The sequence below is a fragment of the Callithrix jacchus genome, chromosome 15 (genome assembly GCF_049354715.1).
Source record: "Callithrix jacchus isolate 240 chromosome 15, calJac240_pri, whole genome shotgun sequence".
Lineage (NCBI taxonomy): Eukaryota > Metazoa > Chordata > Mammalia > Primates > Cebidae > Callithrix > Callithrix jacchus.
The window spans coordinates 7,513,213-7,533,805 of record NC_133516.1 but is presented as its reverse complement, the minus strand read 5'-3'; the positions used below and the strand labels follow the sequence as shown (position 1 = coordinate 7,533,805).

General features: G+C 44.7%; 1 protein-coding gene and 1 non-coding gene across 5 annotated transcripts; one reads left to right on the top strand and one right to left on the bottom strand.

Moving 5' to 3' along the window:
• Window positions 1-1,079: 1,079 nt before the first annotated feature.
• LOC144579471 (uncharacterized) lies at window positions 1,080-18,736 on the bottom strand. Of its 4 annotated transcripts, XM_078350194.1 has the most exons (4): window positions 17,973-18,736; window positions 14,470-15,896; window positions 2,684-2,846; window positions 1,080-2,044 (listed from the first exon to the last, which is right to left on the bottom strand). In XM_078350194.1, exon 1 carries the CDS (start codon window positions 18,729-18,731, stop codon window positions 18,375-18,377), a length of 357 nt encoding a protein of 118 aa, XP_078206320.1. In that variant the 5' UTR covers window positions 18,732-18,736; the 3' UTR covers window positions 1,080-2,044; window positions 2,684-2,846; window positions 14,470-15,896; window positions 17,973-18,374. The 4 variants fall into 4 exon arrangements, with proteins under 4 accessions (XP_078206320.1, XP_078206321.1, XP_078206324.1 ...); XM_078350195.1 differs by having other exon boundaries at window positions 1,080-2,846; window positions 18,303-18,736; XM_078350198.1 differs by having other exon boundaries at window positions 1,080-2,846; window positions 15,660-15,896; window positions 18,303-18,736.
• LOC118148265 (U4 spliceosomal RNA) lies at window positions 13,794-13,933 on the top strand. The gene has a single exon (XR_004735020.1). It is a non-coding gene; the product is annotated as a U4 spliceosomal RNA (small nuclear RNA).
• Window positions 18,737-20,593: the final 1,857 nt, after the last annotated feature.

The following is a 20,593-nucleotide window of genomic DNA, read 5'->3' as shown; positions in this document are numbered from 1 at the left end:
TCTGCTGGTAGTTCAACTCAATCAGTTAGAACCCACTTGTTAAAAGTCACAGAAAACATGTCTTTTTTTTTACATTTAAAATTTTATTTATTTATTTATTATTATTATACTTTAAGTTCTGGGGCACACATGCAGATCGTGCAGGACTGTTATGTAGGTCTACACATGCCATGGTGGTTTGCTGCCTCCATCCCCCGGTTATCCACATTAGGTATTTCTCCTAATGCTATCCCTCCCTGAGCCCCCGACCCCCCAACAGGCCCCAGTGTGTGATGTCCCCCTCCCTGTGTCCATGCGTTTTTGCTCAGCACCCACTTATGAGTGGTTTTCTGTTCTTGTGTCAGTTTGCTGACACTGATGGTTTCCAGCTTCATCCATGTCCATGTTTATAGCAAAAAAAAGGGGAATTTATGGCTCCAATAAATAAAATATCAGGTAGTTTGATTAGCTTGATTCAGGTACAGTTTCTCCTAGGATCTCAAGCAATATGGTTAGAATTTCATTTCTGTTCAGCTTTTGACTCTGCCTTCTACTATGTTGGTTTCATTCTTTGCTAGCATGAGAGGGTCCCAGGTGTTCAGAGCTTTAATCTCAGTTTCAAGTCCCATGGAAAAAGAAAGCATGTCTCTCTTCCAGCTCCAGACAACGTTCCCTAATGTCTCGGCAGCTTGGTATTAATTCATATGCCCAGCCCTTATCACGGATGAGGCTAAGGGACATGTTGCTCTGACAGGCTCAGTCTGAGTCATACACTTTGTCGTGGAGCTAGAGACACAGGATGAGAATCGAGAGGGAAGGAAGGAAGGCTGGTGTTGGAAGGAAGGAAGCTGGTAGTGGCAGGAGGGAAAGACAATGGCCGGTTAAAGCAGAACACATGGAGAGTCTCTAATGAAAGTTTGAGTTTATTGTTTCAGCCCTTTTTTTTTTTAAAAGACAGAGTCTCACCCTGTTCCCCAGGCTGGAGAGCAGTGGTGTGGTCTCAGCTCCCTACAACCTCCGCCTCCCAGGTTCAAGTGATTCTCCTGCCTCGGCCTCCCGAGTAGCTAGGATTACAGGGGCCAACCACCGTGCCTGGCTAATTTTTGTATTTTTGGTAGAGATGGGGTTTCACCATGTTGTCCAGGCTGGTCTGGAACTCCTGGCCTCAAGGGATCCCCCTGCCTTGGCCTCCCAAAGTCCTGGGATTGCTGGGATTACAGGCATGAGTCACTGTACCCAGCCTGTTTCAGCCTTTTGAAGTTGGATTTGTTTACTTTTTTATGCAACACTATATTGAGAGCTAAGAAAACATGAAATACTGGTTACAAATACCTGTATTTGTTGTGTGTTCTTGATTTTACAAAGTTCTTCTCAAATCTTTATAATAATCCCATGAAGTTAGAGACATTTCTCATTTAAAGGTGAGGGATCTAAGGGACAGAGAAGGTAAACCGCTAACCCCACACAGTGCAAGCAGTAACTGGAGGACACTGCCCTCAACCCCAGGTTGTCAGTCCTTGCGTTTTCCACTCTGTGCTGGGAGAGAGAAGGAAGGCTCTGTGAGGTGGTTCCAGTGTGAATAGGAGGGGAGCGAAGATTTGAGAGATAGTTCAGAGGAGTCATCAACAGACTGTGGTGACTCAGGACTGGGCTGAGCTGGCGGTGGTGAAGGCGGCATGTGACTCAGCTTCCAGCTTGGGAGATGCTGCTGTCATTAGTTACGACAGAAAACACCGAGTTTCTCAGGGTCCTGGCTCCTTGATGCTGGGGCTTCGGACCCAGGGCTTGGTCTTGGTGCTTGGGCAGCCTGAGTTTCAGCACAGAGCCAGCTGCCTCAGTTTCCCCTCCTTAGTCCTGGCACCCCAGTGCCGCCTTGAGGCCTGGTCCAATGGTTGGGCTTGGCATCCTCCTCAGGTCTTGCAGTCGCCTTCTGCCTGGCTTTCTGGCATGTTGGTCAGGGTCGTAACTCAAATGGATGAGTATTTCTCAGGGATGAGCTGTCATCCTGGACTCCTGATTATCAGTCACAGCTTGGATGCACTGGAGTATTGCTTTCCTTGACTACCTGCGTGGGGATGAGCCACGGGACTTGGCTCCCCCCAGGCTCCTAGACCCTGCGCCCCTGTCTGGGGTGGCTTTGCCATAGTTATCAGCCCTACTCTTGCTCTCCTTGCTGACCAAAGCTTTTTCCACCTCTATTTTTTTGAGATGGAGTTTTGCTTTGTCACCCAGGCTGGAGTGCAGTGGCACACTGTCAGCTCACTGTAACCTTCCCCCTCCCAGGTTCAAGCAATTCTCCTACCTCAGCCTCCTGAGTAGCTGGGACTACAGGCGCAGGCCACCACACCCGGCTACTTTTTGTTATTTTAAGTAGAGATGGGGTTTCATCACGTTGGTCAGGCTGGTCTTGAACTCCTGACCTAGTGATCCACCCGCCTTGGCCTCCCAAAGTGCTGGGATGACAGGCGTGAGCCACCGCACCTGGCCTCCCTTTTCCACCTTTGAGCCTTTACACTGGCCATACACACTGCCCGCAATGCTCTCCTGGCTTGGCTGGCTTTTCTTGCTATTCAGGTCCCAGTTTACCTGCGGGCTCCGACTCACTGCTGCCTACCCTCTTTCTATCTCTCTCTCTGTGGTCACCCATCTCTCTGTATCGCACTAATGTGTTTGGATTTATTTAACTGGGGTCTTTGTTTCTCACCCGTCTGCTGGGTAGAATGGAAGCACCAGGAAGGCAGGGGCATCCTCGCTTATGTTCACTGTTCTATTGAAGGGCCTGAGAGTTCTTGCCACACAGTAGGTGTTCAATAAACCACTTATTGAACACACTGAATGATCTGAGGCCACGTCGCGTCTGGTCAAACCTAAAAGGGGAAGATGTGACAGATTTTTGTGCAGGCTGAACTGGAGGACTGTCTACCTGGAGTGTCCAGCTCCCACTGCTGGCATCACCCACCTCGTCTGTCTCCGAGCTTCAGCTCAGGAGATACCTCCTTTCGGCAGTCATCCCTTGCCCTGACCCCCAAAGCAGTTAGGACCAGGGATGTCTCCTTTGCTCTGGTAAAACCTCTTTCCAGTCTTTAATTACCTGCTTGACACATAGCATTGCATATTTGTTTGTTTACCTATGTTTACAAGTATACTGTGAGCTGTTGCCAGCAGGAATTGTGTGGGTTTTGTCTTTGCATCTCTGTTGTCTGGTACAGAGCTATGGTTCAATTCCACAATTATTTGTGTGGGGGTGTACAGGTTGAGCGCATTACTAAACCGGATGCCTGAATCTGGTGTTGGAGACAGAGGTCAGGCTTAGCCATGCAATGATAAAACTAATTGATTTAACAGCCATTTATCGAAAACCCAGGCCATTAAAGAAGGAGACCTCTGAAACTTTGGCTCATGTCATTGTTTTTGTGTCAAGTTCTTGAGTTCATCTGGGCTAACCCTCCTAGTCACAGGCCCATGTTTATTAGGAGAGAAATGAAAGAGTTTTGTGCCCTGAGTCTCTCAGGAGTTCAGATTCATGGTTCTGACATTCTCAGCTCTGAAGCAACTGTATTTTCATCCAATTTAGTTCGTCATGAGCTCTTGTGAAACCAGACTCATTAATCATAAAAGTGTCTGTGCTGGCGAGGGTGCCTACCTCGTCTTGCCCATGTGTACATTTAATGAGGCACAGCATGAGGGTTACCTCAGCTCATTCTGTTCACTCGCAATCCATTCATGGTTTTATTCTGCACATCCCTAGGCCCATTGTTATCACAGATTTGAAATTCAAGGACATGAGTTGGGTTGCGGTGGCTCATGCCTGTAATCCAAGCACTTGGGAGGCCAAGGTGGATGGATAACCTGAGGTCAGAAGTTCAAGACCAGCATGACCAACATGGAGAAACCCTGTCTCTACTAAAAAAATACAAAACTAGGTGGCACATGCCTGTAATCCCAGCTGCTTGGGAGGCTGAGGCAGGAGAATCGCTTGAACCTGGGAAGTGGAGGTTGCAGTGAGCTGAGATTGTGCCATTGCACTCCAGCCTGCACAACAACAAAAAAATGTAATTCAAGGATATAATGTACTTGATAATTTTATATACTACTATCCTTGAGATAAAATTTTAATTGTGAAAAAATTAGTTATGTATTCAACAGCCATTTAGAAACTGTGTACTATATTCCAGGCATTGTGCTAGAAGCTGTGGACAAGGATGAGTAAGAGAAAGTCCTTGTCTTTGAGAAGCTGACAGTCTAAAGGGCAATGTAAGACAAAGGGGCAGATGGTTTCAGTCCAAGCTGATGAGGGCCATGGTACAGTGAAGTCTTTTTTTTTTTTTTTTTTAAATAGGACCTCACTCTGTCACCTAGGCTGGAGTGCAGTGGCACAATCACAGCTCACTGGGGCCTCGGACTCCTGGGCTTAAACAATGTTCTCACCTCGGCCTCCCAAAGAGCTAGGACTACAAGCACACACCACCATGTCCAGTTAATTTTGCAGGGAAATCTTGGAAGGTAAATACAAGCTGGTCAGACAAAGAGGAGAGGGATCAGAAAGAGAACAACAAGAACAAAAGACGGGAAGGCATGAAAGAGCATGGGACAGCAGGGAGTGAGATGAGACCAAACCAGAGAGGATTTGTAACCCATAGACCAGCCTTTTCTAACACACACACTCACACACACACCAGGGAGTGATGAGAGACCAAATCAAAGAGGTATCTGCGCCATGTGAGAAGCTTGAAATTTAGCCTATAGATCAGCCTTTTACACTCACATATACACACAGGAGCGTGTACATGTGTATAGGGCATATGTGTATGGTAAGAACACTTAACTTGAGATCTATCCTCTTTATAAATTTATAAGTGCACAATACAGGGTGAAGTATAGGAACAGCATTGTACAGCAGATCTCTAGGACTGACTCATCTTACACAACCAAGTCTTTATGCTCGTTGAGCTGCAACGTCCATTTCCCCTCACTAGCCCCTGGCAACCACTGTTCTATTCTTTGTTTCTAGGAGTTTGACAATTTTCAATATCTCATATAAGTGGAATCATGCAGCATTTGTTCTTCTGAGACTGGCTCGTCTCACTAAGCGTGATGTCCTCCAGGTTCACCCATGTTGTTGCATATTGCAGGTTTTCTTCTTTCTAAAGACTGGGTAGCATTTCCTTGCGTGTATGTGCCCTGTTTTTTTTAATCCATTCATCCACGGCTGGATGTTCGGGTTGCTTTCACATCCTGGCTATTTTGAATAGTGCTATAAAGAGCATGGGAGTGCTAATACCTCCTTGAGATTCTTTTTTTTTGAGACAGAATCTCGCTCTGTTGCCCAGGCTGGAATGCAGAGGCGCAATCTCAGCTCACTGCAACTTCTGCCTGCTGGGTTCAAGCTATTCTCCTGCCACAGCCCCCCGAGTATCTGGGATTACAGACACACATCACCATGCCTGGCTAGTTTTTTTTTAGTTTTAGTTTTTGTATTTTTAGTAGAGACGGGGTTTCACCACATTGGCCAGGCTGGTCTCAAATTCCTGATCTCAAGTGATATGTCCACGTTGGCCTCCCAAAGTGCTGGGATTACAAGCATGAACCACTGTGCCTGGTCATCCTCTTTGAGATTCTGATTTTAATTTTTTGGAAAAATATCCAGAAGTGGGGTTGCTGGATCATATGGAAGTTCTACTTTTAACTTTTTAAGGAACCTCTCTACAGTTTACCATAGTTGCTGCACCAATTTATAATCCCACCGACAGTGTATAAACATTTCCATTTCTCCACTTCCTTGATACACTTGTTATTTTTGGTTTTTGGATCGTAGCCATCCTAACAGGTGTAAGGTGATGTCATACTGTGGTTTCGAGTTGCTTTTCCCTAATGATTAGTCTCATGAGCATATTTTCACATGCCTGTTGGCTATTTGTTTGTTTTCCACAGAGAAATGCCTATTCAGTTCCTTTGGTCATTAAAAATGAATCAGGTTATTATTGGCTATTGAGTTGTATGAATTCGTTATCCATTTTAGATGTTAACTCCTTATCAAATGTCTGGTTTGAGAATGTTTTCTCATTCCATAGATTGCCTTTTCACTTAGTTGATTTTTTTCTTTGTTGTACAAAAGCTTTTTAGTTCAATGTAGTCCCACTTGTCTATTTTTGCCCTTTTTTCCCATTCCATTCTCTTTCCTTCCTTCCTTCCCTTCTTCCCTCCCTCCTTCCCTTCCTCCTTTCTCTTTCTCTCTCTCTCTCTCTTTCTTGACGTAGTCTTACTCTGTTGCCAGGCTGGAGCGCAGTGGTGCGATCTCTGCTCACTGCAACCTCTACCTCCCAAGTTCAAGTCATTCTCCTTGCTTCAGCCTCTTGAGTAGCTGGGATTACAGGTGCGCCTGCCTCAGCCTCTTGAGTAGCTGGGATTACAGGTGCGCACTATGCCCAGTCAATTTTTGTATTTTTAGTAGAGACGGGGTTTCACTATGTTGGTCAGGATGGTCTCGACCTCATGACCTTGTGATCCGCCCACCTCAGCCTCCCAAAATGCTGGGATTACAGGCATGAGCACCACACCTGGCCTCCTTTTATGTTCAACTTTTATTTTAGGTTCAAGGGGTAGATGGCTGTGATGTGCTGGAGGTGTAGCAAAGCCACTGGGCCCTTTGTTCCTTCCCTAGACCCAGGGCAGTAAGGGCAGCACCACTGCAGCTGCAATGGCAGAGTCTGTGGATCGTGCCTGGAATTTCCTCCCCAGAGCAATGCAGAGCAGCCACTGACTGCAGTATTCAGGTGGGGGCGGAGTGCTTGTCCTCGGGGCCCAAGTCGAGAGTCCCTGCCCAGTCTGAGGGATAACAAGGGCAGGGAGCTACCTGGAAAACAGTCTGCCCCTTTTTGATAAGGCAGCTGTGCTGAGCTGGAGGTCTGTGGTAGTCCTTAAGCTCTTGGCTCTGTCCCAGGCACCAAGGCAGCAAGGACAGGAGCTGCCAAGTGGCAAACATGACAGGCCTGCCTGTTACCTTTGGAAGCTGCATCCCAGGGAAATGCAGGAAAGTGCTGCTAGCAGCTGAGAGCTTGGGTGGAGGTGGGATGGCTATGCTGGCTGCCCAGGTCAGGATGCCCTGACCAGTGAAGAGTGAGTAAGGGAGTAGAACTGCATGGAAAACTGCTTTTCAGCAGCTGCACTCTGCTGGAGGCCATGATAGTCTCGGAGCTCTTTGCTCTCTCCTGATCCTGAGGGCAGCATGGGCAAAAATGGCAGGCCTGCTTGTTATCTCCAGGATATTTTTGCTTTGGTTGCTATGCTTTTGGTGTCATGTTTAATAAGTCATTGTCAAGACCAATGTCATAAAACTTTCCTCTGTTCTCCTTTATGGATTTCACAGTTTCAGGTCTTATGTTTAAATCTTTAATCCATTTTGAGTTGATTTTTGTATATAGTATAAGACAAGGGTCAAATCTCATATTTTTCCACGTAGGTATCCAATTTTCTCAACATCATTTGTTAAAGAGCTTCCTTTCCTCACTGAGTATTCTTGGCAACCTTACTGACAGTCAGTTGACCATATACCTGTGGACTTATTTGTAGGCTCCTAAATCTGTTTTATTGTTCTATATGTCTGTTTTTATGCTAGTACAATACTGTATCAAATACTGTAGCTTTGTGATTTTTTTAAAATAGAAAAATATGATGTTTCCAGCTTTTTTCTTCTTGCTTAAGAGTGTTTTGCCTATTTCGGGTGTTTTGTGTTTCCATATAATTTTTAGGATTTCAAAAAAGTATGTAAAAATGTCATTTGGAGTTTGATAGGAATTGCATTGGATCTGTAGGTCACTTTAGGTGCTATGAACATTTTAACAATATTGTCTTCCCATCCATAAATACGGACCAGCTTTTCAATGATTTATTTCTTTAATGTCTTCATCGATATTTTGTAGTTTTCAGCATACAAGTCTTTTAGAAGTATGTATCTTATATCTTATTCTTTTTGATGCTATTGTAAGTGGAGTAGTTTTCTTAATTTTCTTTTCAGCTAGTATGTTGTCAGTGAATAGAAATTCAACTGACTTTCGCATGTTGATTTTGTATCTTGCAACTTTACTGAATTTGTTGTTAGTTCTCACAGTTTTTTGGTGGAGTCTCTAAGGCTTTCTATGTGTTAAGATTGTGTCATCTACAAACAAATGAAATATCTAATCACCACCTTCCCCCCCCACCCCTGCCTTGTCCCCACCCCACTCCACCACTCTTGATGACTTTTATTTCTTTCTCTTGCCTAATTGCTCTGGCTAGGACTTTCAGTATCATGCTGAATAGAAGTGACCAGAATGGTCTTCCTTGTTTTTTTCTTGATCTTAGAGGAAATGCTTACAGTTTTACACCGTTGAATATGATGTTAGTTGTGGGCTCTTTCTTTATTACTTTGAGATAAATTCGACCTTCTATACCTGGTTTATTGGGAGTTTAAGTTAGCATAAGGAAGGAAATAAAAAGATTAAAGAAGAAATAAACAAAACAGAGTAGAAAAACAACAGGAAAAGCCAAGAAAATTGTTTATTTTAAAAAAGTAAAACAAAATAAACAAATCCTTAGCTAGACAAAGAGAGAAGACTCAAAATGAGAAAAGAAAGAGAGAACATTATATCTCATGCCACAGAAATAAAAAGGGTCATAAGAGGCTATCATGAACAATTATATGCCAACAAATAGGATAACCTAGAAGACATGGACAAATTCCTGGAATCATACAACCTACTAAGGCTGAATTACGAAGAAATAGAAAACCTGAACAGATGAATAGCAAATAAGGAGATTGAATCAATGATCAAAACCTTCCTAGCAAAAAAAGCCAAGAACCAGATGGTTCACTGTTAAATGTTATCAAACATTTAAAGAAGAGTTAACACCCATCATTTTTAAACTATTCCAAAAGAACTGAAGAACAGGGGAAAACACTTCAAAGCTAATTTTATGAGGCCAGCATTACCCTGATACCACAGCCAGACAAAGACCTATGAGAAAAGAAAACTACAGCCCAATATCCCCAATGACACAGATGTAAAAATCTTCAGCAAAATTCTAGAAAACCATATTTAACAGTTCATAAAAGAGATTATACAGAAGATGAGTGGGATTTATTCCTGGGATACAAGGGTGGTTCAACATATGCAAATCAATGAGTATGGTTTACCACATGGAATTAAGCATCAAAACCACATGATCATCTCAAAAGATGAATAAAAGGCATTTGACAAAATTCAGTGTTCAAGACATATTCTTAAAAATACTTGTTTTATATATGATGATAATTACTCTTGCATGGGAAAAGAGTTTCATGGTTAACCAAATTTGGAAAACACTGATTTAAAAGACAGTATTAATAATGTTCAGTTGATACTTGTTTTTATTAAGCACTGTGCATCATCCTATGTTAGGCAGAGATGATACAGTGGAAAATAGACAGACACTGTCCCATATTTATAGGACTTGAAATCCAATAAGAAAAGTTAGAATTAACAAATCATTGCACACGATTTGTTAAGTAATTATGAGTGAGAAAAGTCTCAGAAAGGAGCCTGCAGAGTGTTACTGGATATAGTTTAGAGTGGTTAATATGAATAACAATTAACACTTCATGGCCCATGCCACGAACCAGACATTGGGCTTCATAATCATTACATTTAAACAAAGCCAAGGGGGGTGTATGGTAATGTGCCTTTTGCATTTCCTAGTGTTGGACATGGTAATACAGCATTTCTTGAGTGAATCTGACCACAGAATATCTTCTTTTTAAAACATTTTAAATTTAATAATTAATTAATTTATCTATTTATTTTGAGACAGCTTCTTGCCCTGTCACCTAGGCTGGGGTGCAATGGCACAATCATAGCTCACTGCAGCCTTGGACTCCTAGCCTCGAGCAATCCTCCTGCCTCAACCTCCTGAGTAGCTGGGACTACAGGCGCTCGCCATAATGCCCAGTTAATTTTTGTGTTTTTAGTAGAGATGGGGTTTCACCATGTTGTCAGGCTGGTCTCAAACTCCTGAATTCAGGTGATCCACCTGTCTCGGCCTCCTGAAGTGCCAGGATTACAGGCATGAACCACCATGCCCGGCCAATACTGGCCTATTAAATACATCTAAGTCTCTTAGAGAATAGTCTGCATTTTTTCCAAGGTCCAGATATATGAAAAACTGGTAATATCCGTTGTCTCTACAGAGGGATAATAGTGGCTGAGCAATCAGGATGGGAAGAAGAGTCTTCTCTGTAAAATGGTGAACCATGGTTAAATATTACATATTTAAAATAAATGCATAAGTTTAAGAGTCTTCATAGATGATCTAGATACAGCAAAGACTGAGAACCACAGGTATAGTTAATTAGTAAATTAAAAACAAAATAATATGAAACAAGTAATTAACATTTTCTGTTAAAAATAAGATGTGCTAGAATAGATTTGACGATTGAGGGGCTCATAACCTTAAATAAAGCAAGCTTCCAGTGATGGGACGGAGAAGTTAGATCACAGCGGTTTAGGAGTCAGGAATGTGCATAACCAGAGGCCAAAGGCTGTAAACTGGTGTTTGATGGGCAGCTGCAAGGCAGGCTGTCTGAACCGTGATGCCTCCACTCATGAGCTGTGGGACTTGGGAAAGTTTCTCAGTTCCTCATTGTAACACAGTATAATATTATCCACCCTATGATTCCACAAGAATCAGACCAGAAATACCATTTGACACAGCAATCCCATTACTGGGTATATACCCAAAGGATTATAAATCATTCTACCATAAAGACACATGCACCCATACATTTACTGTAGCACTATTTACAATAGCAAAGACTTGGAACCAACCCATGCCCATCAATGACAGACTAGATAAAGAAAATGTGGTACACATACACCATCGAATACTATGCAACCATAAAAAGAAATGAGATCATGTCCTTTGCAGGGATGTGGGTAAAGCTGGAAGCCATCATTCTCAGCAAACTAACACAGAAACAGAAAACCAAACACCGCATGTTCTCACTCATAAGTGGGAGCTGAACAATGAGAACACTTGGACATAGGGAGGGGAATGTCACACACCAGGACCTGTTGGGGTTGCGGGGGGTGAAGTGAGGGCACTTAGAGGACAGGTTAATCGGTGCAGCAAACCACCATGGCACACCTACACCTATGTAACAGACCTGCACGTTCTGCATATGTACTCATTGTTTTTTAAAGAAATAAAAATTATATACATTACTAAAAATATCTATCATCTATCTATATCTATCTCTATATGTTTTTTTCTTTTTTTTATCTCTCTCTCTCTCTCTCTCTCAATCATCTGCCCTAAAATTGGTACAGGATGGTGTGGAGAGAGGAAGAAACGCACAGCTACATCATCTTACATATAAACTTAGACATAGAGAGAAGGCTGGATGCTTTCAGAGCAGGAATTGTGTGGGTTTCTCTACGCAGGCATGTTGAAAGTTCCCCCAAATGAACCAGTTGAGATGAAACCATGGATCCACTTATGTAGACACATCCCATTTGGGTCAACAAAGGAAAACGACCTTGAGTCAAGCTTAAAAAATAGAATCCTAAACCATAATTGTCCGCTTTCTTAGCAAGGAGAACAGTAGTGTTCAATTCCTTTATTTCCTCAATGCCCCTTTTATAGCAAACACTTTACTATTTTGAAATCAAGTTCATAGATAGTATAACTTACCTACATGCATTAAAAAATAATATAATGCCCTAACTATGGGATATATGAGAAATTAGTTAAGAAATTGACTATTATTATTTTGAGATGGAGTCTCACTCTGCCACCAGGCTAGATGGAGAGCAATGGTGTGATCTCAGCTCACTTCAACCTCTGCTTCCTGTGTTCAAGTGATTCTCCTGACTCAGTCCCCTGAGTAAGTTGGAGTTACAAGCGTGCACCACCATGCCTGGCTAACTTTTTGTGTATTTTTAGTAGACACAGAGTTTCACCATGTTGGCCAGGCTTGTCTTGAACTCCTGATCTCAGGTGATCTGCCTGCCTCCCAAAATGCTGGGATTACAGGTGTGAGCAACCACCAGGCCAGCAGTTTATCATTAAATATGTAATTCTTCATGTGAATCCTGAAGCATGGCTACATCAGTGATACAATAAAGAGGTCAGCTGCTGACATGTGTATGGACACTGTGGATGTGACAGCTGGGTACAGGCTGATTTGGGTGTGTTATTGTATTGGAAACTCAAGTACCATGAATAGCTTGATGGTGATGTGATTTCCTAAAATGGTGAACAACTTTTGAAACATCTGAAGAAAACAAAGTACATACTTCTCTCAATATACATAGTAGATGCATTTTGGGGAAATTCAGTGGTTATTGAAAAAGCGCAAAAGTTACTTCAACACAAGGCCGGGCGCAGTGGCTCAAGCCTGTAATCCCAGCACTTCGGGAGGCCAAGGCGAGTGGATCATGAGGTCAAGAGATCGAGACCATCCTGGTCAACATGGTGAAACCCCATTCTACTAAAAATACAAAAAATTAGCTGGGCATGGTGGCACGTGCCTGTAATCCCAGCTACTCAGGAGGCTGGGGCAGGAGAATTGCCTGAACCCAGGAGGCGGAGGTTGCGGTGAGCCGAGATCACGCCATTGCACTCCAGCCTGGGTAACAAGAGCAAAACTCCATCTCAAAAAAATAAAGATACTTCAACACAAGTTACTTTGTACATTATGTAAAATGGCATTAGGATTTAACTCAGGTCATAATAATTAGCCCTGTCGCTTACATTAATTTCCAGTGGACATGAAATTAATTTCCATTGCACTTGGGGCAATTCTCTGTTGCGTGGGACTTCTCTGCAAACTGTAGGACATCTACCACACCTGGCTCTCTACTCCCTATGTGCCTGGCAGTGCTCTTCCAATCATGGTGACAACCAAGAAACACCCTCACCCTCAGATTCCCAAATGCACACGAGGAGCTGGAACCATTCCTTTTGAGAACCACTAAAGTGAAATATTTGAGTCAAATTGAATTCTACACAATGAGAGGCTCATTAAATGCTCGTTGAATGGAATGACCAGGAATCTTGCAGATCCTCACAGCCACCATTTTGAATTTCAATTCACAATGTGGAGAGGCTGCAGATATAAACAGCAGAGCTATACAAGGATAGCCTAATGGTTTGATCTTTCAAGCCTACCCCAATTTGTTGGAAGTTGCTGCCATTAGTGCTGAATACAGAACAATTTTTGAGGTCGTCTCCAGCTTATTCAATCATCCAGGAACTATTTACTGAGCATCCATGCCAAGCACTATTCCAGGAGCTGGAAATACAGTAACGAATAAAAGACACATGAACCTAAAATTTCAAGCTCAGCAGGAGCTAACACAGGTGTGCGCCGTGGGGTCAGGAACATACTATGCGTGAATTTGTTTTACCTGAAACAAGACAGTTATCTGAGTTACCACTAATCCTCAAGAACTTTCCTGGGATTTGTTTTATTTTTAATTTTAATTTTTGAGACAGGGCTTCCCTCTGTCCCCCAGGCTGGAGTGTAGTGGCATGATCTCACCTCCTGCAACCTCCACCTCCTGGTTCAAGTGATTCTCGTGCTTCAGCCTCCCAAGTAGCTGAGACTACAGGTGTGTGTCACCACACCTAGCTAAGTTTTGTATTTTTAGTAGAGACGGTGTTTCACCATGTTGGCCAGGCTGGTCTCAGACCGTTAGCCTCAGTGATCCGCCTGCCTTAGCATCCCAAAATGTTGGGACTACGGGAGTAAGCCACTGTGCCTGGCCTGGAATTTTATTTTAAAAAATTAAGCACTGGCTACCTTTGTACAGTGCCAGTATCGTAGCCAATGAGGTTTATCTGAAGCGAGATTATTGCTACTTGAAAACTTTTCCTAATACCCTGCCATGACGACTTGAAATTAGTCAGCATTGGCAATTTTTGATGGTCCCTATGCAGACTGAGAAAAAAAAATTAAGCACTGGATATAGATTTGTTTTTCTATCTTTTTATTCTCCTTACAAAGAGAAACAAAAAAAAACACCCGTCTAATTGATTAAGACTTCAGATTATTTGAGTTCTTATTAATAGGGGTTATTCTATAATGCTTAAGAATGCATCAAAATTCATGACCAGATATCACTTGCCAAAATGGCAGCTTCATCAAATCTGGAACAGAATTTATCTAAAGGTGATCAAGACATGCGGACTTACAAAAAGCTATGAACATTCTGTCTGTGTAACAATTTGGCCGGCAATATTCCTAGGGCAAAGGGCTAAGGCTCCTTCAAGCCTTGAGAATAGACACTTACAAGAATAACCTCAAGCCACTGAGTGAGGAGGCAGAATATTACTGTCAATAAAAGCATGGGCTTTTGAATTCGGTCTGTTCTGGAGCCCTGGACCTAGCTCTCATTACTTTGTGATTTTTGCACAATTCCTCAGACACTCAGGTCTTCTGTGTCCTCATCTGCTGAATGACCAAAAAGTTCTTACCTTCTCAAGTTCTGTGTCTGAAGGAAATTATGTTCCCGTAGCGCTGAGCTCAACACCATGGTTGTTCAGGGCACCCAAGGGACGATTATGTTCTAGGAAAAGTTGGGTTGGGCACACAGTGGCTGGATTCTCTTCTTTTCTTTCTAGGTGAGTGCTGCCTCTCAGCGGCTGATGCGGGAATCCTTGCATTATTGTCACTCCAGGAGAGAAGATACCTGCTTCCTGCTAACAAACTTACGGTTTCATATACTTTATTGGATCTTAAAGGGAGATTGAGATCTTCTGTTTTTGAAATGGAGTTTCACTCTTGTTGCCTGGGCTGGAGTGCAATGGCACGATCTGATCTCGGCTCACTGCAACCTCTGCCTCCCGGGTTCAAGTGATTCTCCTGCTTCAGCCTCCCAAGTATCTGGGATTACAGGCATGCACTGCCATGCACTGCCATGCCCAGGTAATTTTGTGGTTTTAGTAGAGACGGGGTTTCTCTATGTTGGTATGGCTGGTCTCAAACTACTGACCTCCGGTGATCCACCTGTCTCGACCTCCCAAAGTGCTGGGATTATAGATGAGAACCACTATGCCTGGCTTAAAGGCAGATCTTAAAGGCACATTAAATCATCTGCTCCAACTCCCACACTGCACAGAGAAATAAGCTGAGTTCCAAGGAGGCAGCATGACCTGAGACCACACATGGTGCTTAGATTCCTAAGCCCAGGCCTCCGAGGCCTATTTAATGCATCATGTGACCGGATAGCTCCCAAAGTATAGGCCACCTGTGTTAAGATCATACAAAGGGCTTTTTAAAATGCAAGTTCTTGGGTCCTTCACTCTAATTGTTTTATCAGAATCTCCAGAGAGGGGACCTGGGCATCTGCATTTAACAGAGGATCACACTTGAGTTCAAGAACCAGTCATGTAGTGGAACAATTACCTCCACTTAAAATATGAAACCAAGTGCCACCTAGTAAAGACTCAGTCACAGTGGATTTCGAACAGGACTGTATGTCAGGGCTGTTGAACTGTTGAAGAATTTCAGCAGTTAGTTTCTGCCTCACCATCCATCAGGTTGTTTGTATGGCAGGACAGACCCAGTTCTCTGGCTCTTGTGAGCTTGTGTGAGTCAGTGCAGCTCTCTGCTCTTGAAAAAGCCCAAAAAGTGAATTAACATATGTATAGACTTAGAACTGTACCTTGCTCATCCCATGTGCTCAGTTAATAGTAGCCATGAGTATTATCACTGGAGATAAGCAGAAGCAGCTGCTGCACAGAGGCGACGTTGGTTTCTCTGACGTGAGCCTAGTTCAGGCATTCGAGTGCCCATCTGATTAGCAGGATGGCTGGAGACAACCATCAGCATAAAGAAAAGGAAAGATCCCACTGAAGGTTCCAGAAGTTTGTGGCAGAAATCGTACTTTCTTGTTGTTTTCCTGCAAAGAGAATGTTAAGATCAGATGTGACTTAATTTTGACACTCTGAACTCTTGCATGCGTTAGCAAAAAATTCCCACATTGGAATGACTGTCCAATTAGGGGTTTATTTATTCTCCTACACAAAATATATATAGTCACACAAAGAACATAGACTGTGCTATAAATTTGAGGTTGCTGTCGATGATTTGTGTACCTCTAAATTTGAAAACACAGACATAGTTTTCATGAAAAGGGAGAATTTCAGCTAGGATAAAATTCTCCGCCATAATAGTTACTGTATATTTAACTGAGAGAATGGAAAAAGAATGAGGAAGTAGTTTCTCCAGTATGGTGAAAGGCAGAGAGGGTTCTTTTCCCCCCCCCGGAGTAAAGCATCTACTGAACTCAAAAAAAATGACCGTGGACTCTGGAACCTGGAATCCATGATGCCAGCATTTTGCAGTAACAGCCTTTTACAGATCGACCTCACGACAGTTTATAGATACGAAGTTTTTCTATGCTTCTCCAACTCACACTGAGTTTTATTTACTCCCTTTTTACTGAGGAAAAGCAGGGCAGGAAGTTTTTAAAGGGTTTCTTTAAGTCACGGAGCTAGAATTTGAACCCAGTGTCAAAGCTTCTGGGTCAAATTGGGAGGGGCCCACGTTGTGAACTTGACAGTTAATTCATGGCTGCTGCTTTATGGAGCAGGAAGTGATCCTCAGTGGCTCAGAGGAAGGAGTCAGCTGAAGGAGGGTCTGGGACACCAGAGGTACAGTGCCTGCATCTCTCATCACTGCGTTCCAAGTGGGTCATGTTGCCGTGTTCCTGAACAGATACATTGGGATCGCAATTCACACCAAACAGTTTAGGTTCTTCTTGAGTGACAGGCTGGAGTACGTGTGTGTAGGAGGCTTGGCTTTCAGGCCAAGAGTGGAGTGAGTGTGGTATTTGGTGGACAGAGAGGCCAGTTCGTTACCAAGTGAAAAGGGCATTAGAAAAATTCAAAGCACAAAAAGCCACGTTGCTCCTTCTCGCTTATTGCCCATGAGAATTTTCTTACCTTTTCCTTTTTTTTTTTTTTGAGATGGAGTCTCACTTTTCACGCAGGCTGGAGTGCAGTGGCGTGATCTCGGCTCACCGCAACCTCCACCTCCCGGGTTCAAGCGATTCTTCTGCCTTAGCCTCCAGAGTAGCTGGGACTACAGGCACATGCCACCAAGCCCAGCTAATTTTTTTATTTTTAGTAGAGATGGAGTTTCACCATGTTAGCCAGGCTGAGTATTTTCTTTTAAATGGAACCAGAATCAGACCGGGCGCGGTGGCTCACGCCTGTAATCCCAGCATGTTGGGAGGCCGAGGCGGGTGGATCACGAGGTCGAGAGATCGAGACCATCCTGGTAAACATGGTGAAACCCTGTCTCTACTAAAAATACAAAAAATTAGCTGGACATGGTGGCACGTGCCTGTAATCCCAGCTACTCAGGAGGCTGAGGCAGGAGAATTGCCTGAAACCAGGCGGAGGAGGTTGCGGTGAGCCGAGATCACGCCATCGTACTCCAGCCTGGGTAACAAGAGCAAAACTCCGTCTCAAAATAATAATAATAATAATAATAAATAAATAAATGGAACCAGAATCATACAATAGGAATGACCAGGGGGCTCTGGTAAAGGCAGGTACAAGTTCTGTGTGACAAGTCTCATGGACTCAAAAATGACCATATTCCTGAGGTTGACTCAAATACGTAAAAGTAGCAGCAAATCACGCACTTCTTCAAAGAGAGTTTACCAAGTTGCAGGGGAAATTATTAACACATCTAGGTCTGAAAAGTAAAAGCTATCATTTATACAAGGTTAAGTTGGAAGAAGGAGGAAGAAGGAAAAAATTCTAGTTATCACTTTTTAAAATTCCAAATTGCATCTGTTCACTAAAAACTAATATTTTGGACTGGGTATGGTGGCTCACACCTGTAATCCCAGGACTTTGGGAGGCCAAGGCGGGCATATCACTTGAAGTCAGGAGTTCGAAGCCTGGCCAACATGGTGAAACCCTATCTCTACTAAAAATACAAAAATTTTAGTAGTGGTGCGCACCAAGTAATCCCAGGTACTCGGTGGGCTGAGGTAGGAGAATTGCTTAAATCCAGAAGCGTGGAAAGATCCCCAGATGTCTTTCAGGTCATCCGAGAAAGATAAAATAATATTCGATAGTTTTTTTTTTTTTTTAATTCGAGATAGTTTTAATGGCCATTTTATGGCCTTTTGTGTCTTAAAAACTGGGAAATCACATGTGGTCTAAAAGCGAATTCTCTTAATCGGAACCTGCCATGAGCTAGAAGAACCCGGTCTTTCGGCCTGCACGCTAACAGACAACCGGTGGGAAAGCAGGCGCGGCCAGGCAGAACACTTCCTCTTCTTCCAGACCTGGGGCCGAGCGCGTCCCTCGCCAGCTGCAGCGGCCCCTCGGGCCTCAGAACTTTCCGCCGCGCCAGGTCTCTACGGCGACGCTCCCGAAGCGGACACGAGGGGAATGGCGGCAGCGAGCCCCGTGCAAGGCACAGAAGCAGCTCTGGCCGCAGCGGCCTCGCGGTCCTCCCGGCCTCTGCACTGACCGCGCCGCCTCGCTGGGGTCTGCAGGGCCACGCGGCCGGCCCGCCCGAGTTCGCGCCTCGCTGGGAAGGAGCACCCTGGTGATGGTGGCGGCCGCGCCCGGGGCTGGGGGCACCCGCGGGGCCTGCGCGTCCTCCGCTCAAGCGCCCCCTCCAGGTGCCGGGGGCCCACGCAGGCGAAAGGAGGCCGTTTCCTCAGGCCGGGCCTCTTGCTGCCCTTCGCCGTCGTCCCCGTGCAAATCATACTCCAGAGCAGCAGGGGGCGCCGAGACGGGTAAGCTGCCGCCGGGTGCTCGGCCGGGGCGGGGGGCGGGAATCTGGCTGCGCAGGCGCGGGAAGAGGCGCTCGGCCGGGGCGGGGGCGGGGGCGGATCTGGCTGCGCAGGCGCGGGAAGAGGCGCTCGGGGTGCGGGTGTCGCCTCTGCTGTCGGAGGGCTACTTGCGGGTCCGCAGCTTCTCACCTCAGGGACTGCCATCTTTCCCGCTGGCGCCATCCTTTGGTTGCCAGGTCCTGGGGACGGGAGCCCCTTGACGCTCGCCTGTGGCCCCCGCTCGAGAACTCGCCCAGCCACGGCTGGCGCTCAGGAGTCTCCTCCTGGTTGAATGAGGGGGTGAGGAAATCACAGAGCGTTTAGTCTCATGGGGAGCCTTGGCGTCAAAGCCCGCTCGCCAGGTCTTCTGCCTTGTGACTGGGCAGGTCACTAACGTCCGCCTGCCTCATCTCCTTGTCTGTGAAACGGGGCGTGAGAGCCCTGCGAGCCTCGGCGCGGAACGCTGCGTCCTCTCTAAACTCTAGCGTTTTGGCTTTTGTCCCTACCCAGCCTGCTCCCTAGAGGGGAAGGATCGTCTCCCGAGAGACGATCTTCGGGCCCGTTTTCGCCCCAGGGAAAAGAAACGGAGAGGAGCTGAAAGCCTCGAGTGAGCTGCACCCCTTTTGCCAGCTCGGGGTTGGGGCGTGGGGCGGTCAGTGCGGGCACCAGATGGGATAAGAAAACCTTCCGGGAGGGTGCATCTCACAGCCAGCTTTACTCGCTCTCGGCAAACACGCATGATTTATCCTTGGCTCTGGTGGAGTTGGGAGCTGAGAATTGGAAAACATTAAAGATGGTAATGGTCACCGTGTTACTCACTTCTAAGGTCATTTAACTGCTCTCGCCGGTGTTTGAGAGAGAATGCAGGAGGAGAGTGGGATACGGAGTTTGGAGAGGGTGGGGGTTCAGGGAGGAAGGAGCAGGCAGACTGCAGAGGAAAGAAACACGCTCTTCTCTGCTAGACATGAACCGATTCTTCTGTCAACGGACAATTAAAATGAATCACTGTATGGCAAAAGATCAAATAACAAACACGCAAGCAAGCAGGTTTTAGTGCCCCACACGCCACACGATGAACTAGATGTAAAGGCAGCTGTGTTGTCATCAGAGCAGCCCAGTGTACCTCATGTTCATTTCTGAAATGCACAGTTGAATTATTGCTGTTTCCTCTTGATGAACTATGTTGACTTAACCTTATTTGCTGTTTCAAAATAAGTTGTTAAATAATGTAAGAGTAAAAATAATTACCAAACGTCTCCTCTGTAACCAAAACAAATTACAGGGAAATATTAATAGAATGTACTCAATGTTTGTAAATTCATTTCACATACACCACTGAAATGAATGTCAGATGAATTGGGAAGCTTTGATGAGCCACAGCATCTTCCTAAGGAATACTTTTTGCACAAGTTTCAGTGCTGGAGGGAGAGGCTGCTGGCTTCTGCGGGGATCACGGCCAGATGAGTGTGTTCAGGCTGTCTGTAAGTGAGTGTGCCTCAGGCTAAGCCAGAAGGTGCCTGTAGCTATCTGTCGTACTTGGCTGGGTGGGAAAGTCAGTCCTACCTGCAGTGAAGGAAACGTAGGATAGTAGATATCGCCTTGATTATGAATAAAACAAGGTAATACACTGGTTAGAAGTGGAGATGTATTACTGAAGAGTAGGGTTCATATGCAAATTCAAATAATGCAAATTCAAAATTTGAGGTACGGTTTCTACTGAATGCATATTGCTTTCACACCATAGTAAAGTAAAAGAATTGCAAGTGGAACCATCTTAAGTTGGGGACCATCTATAT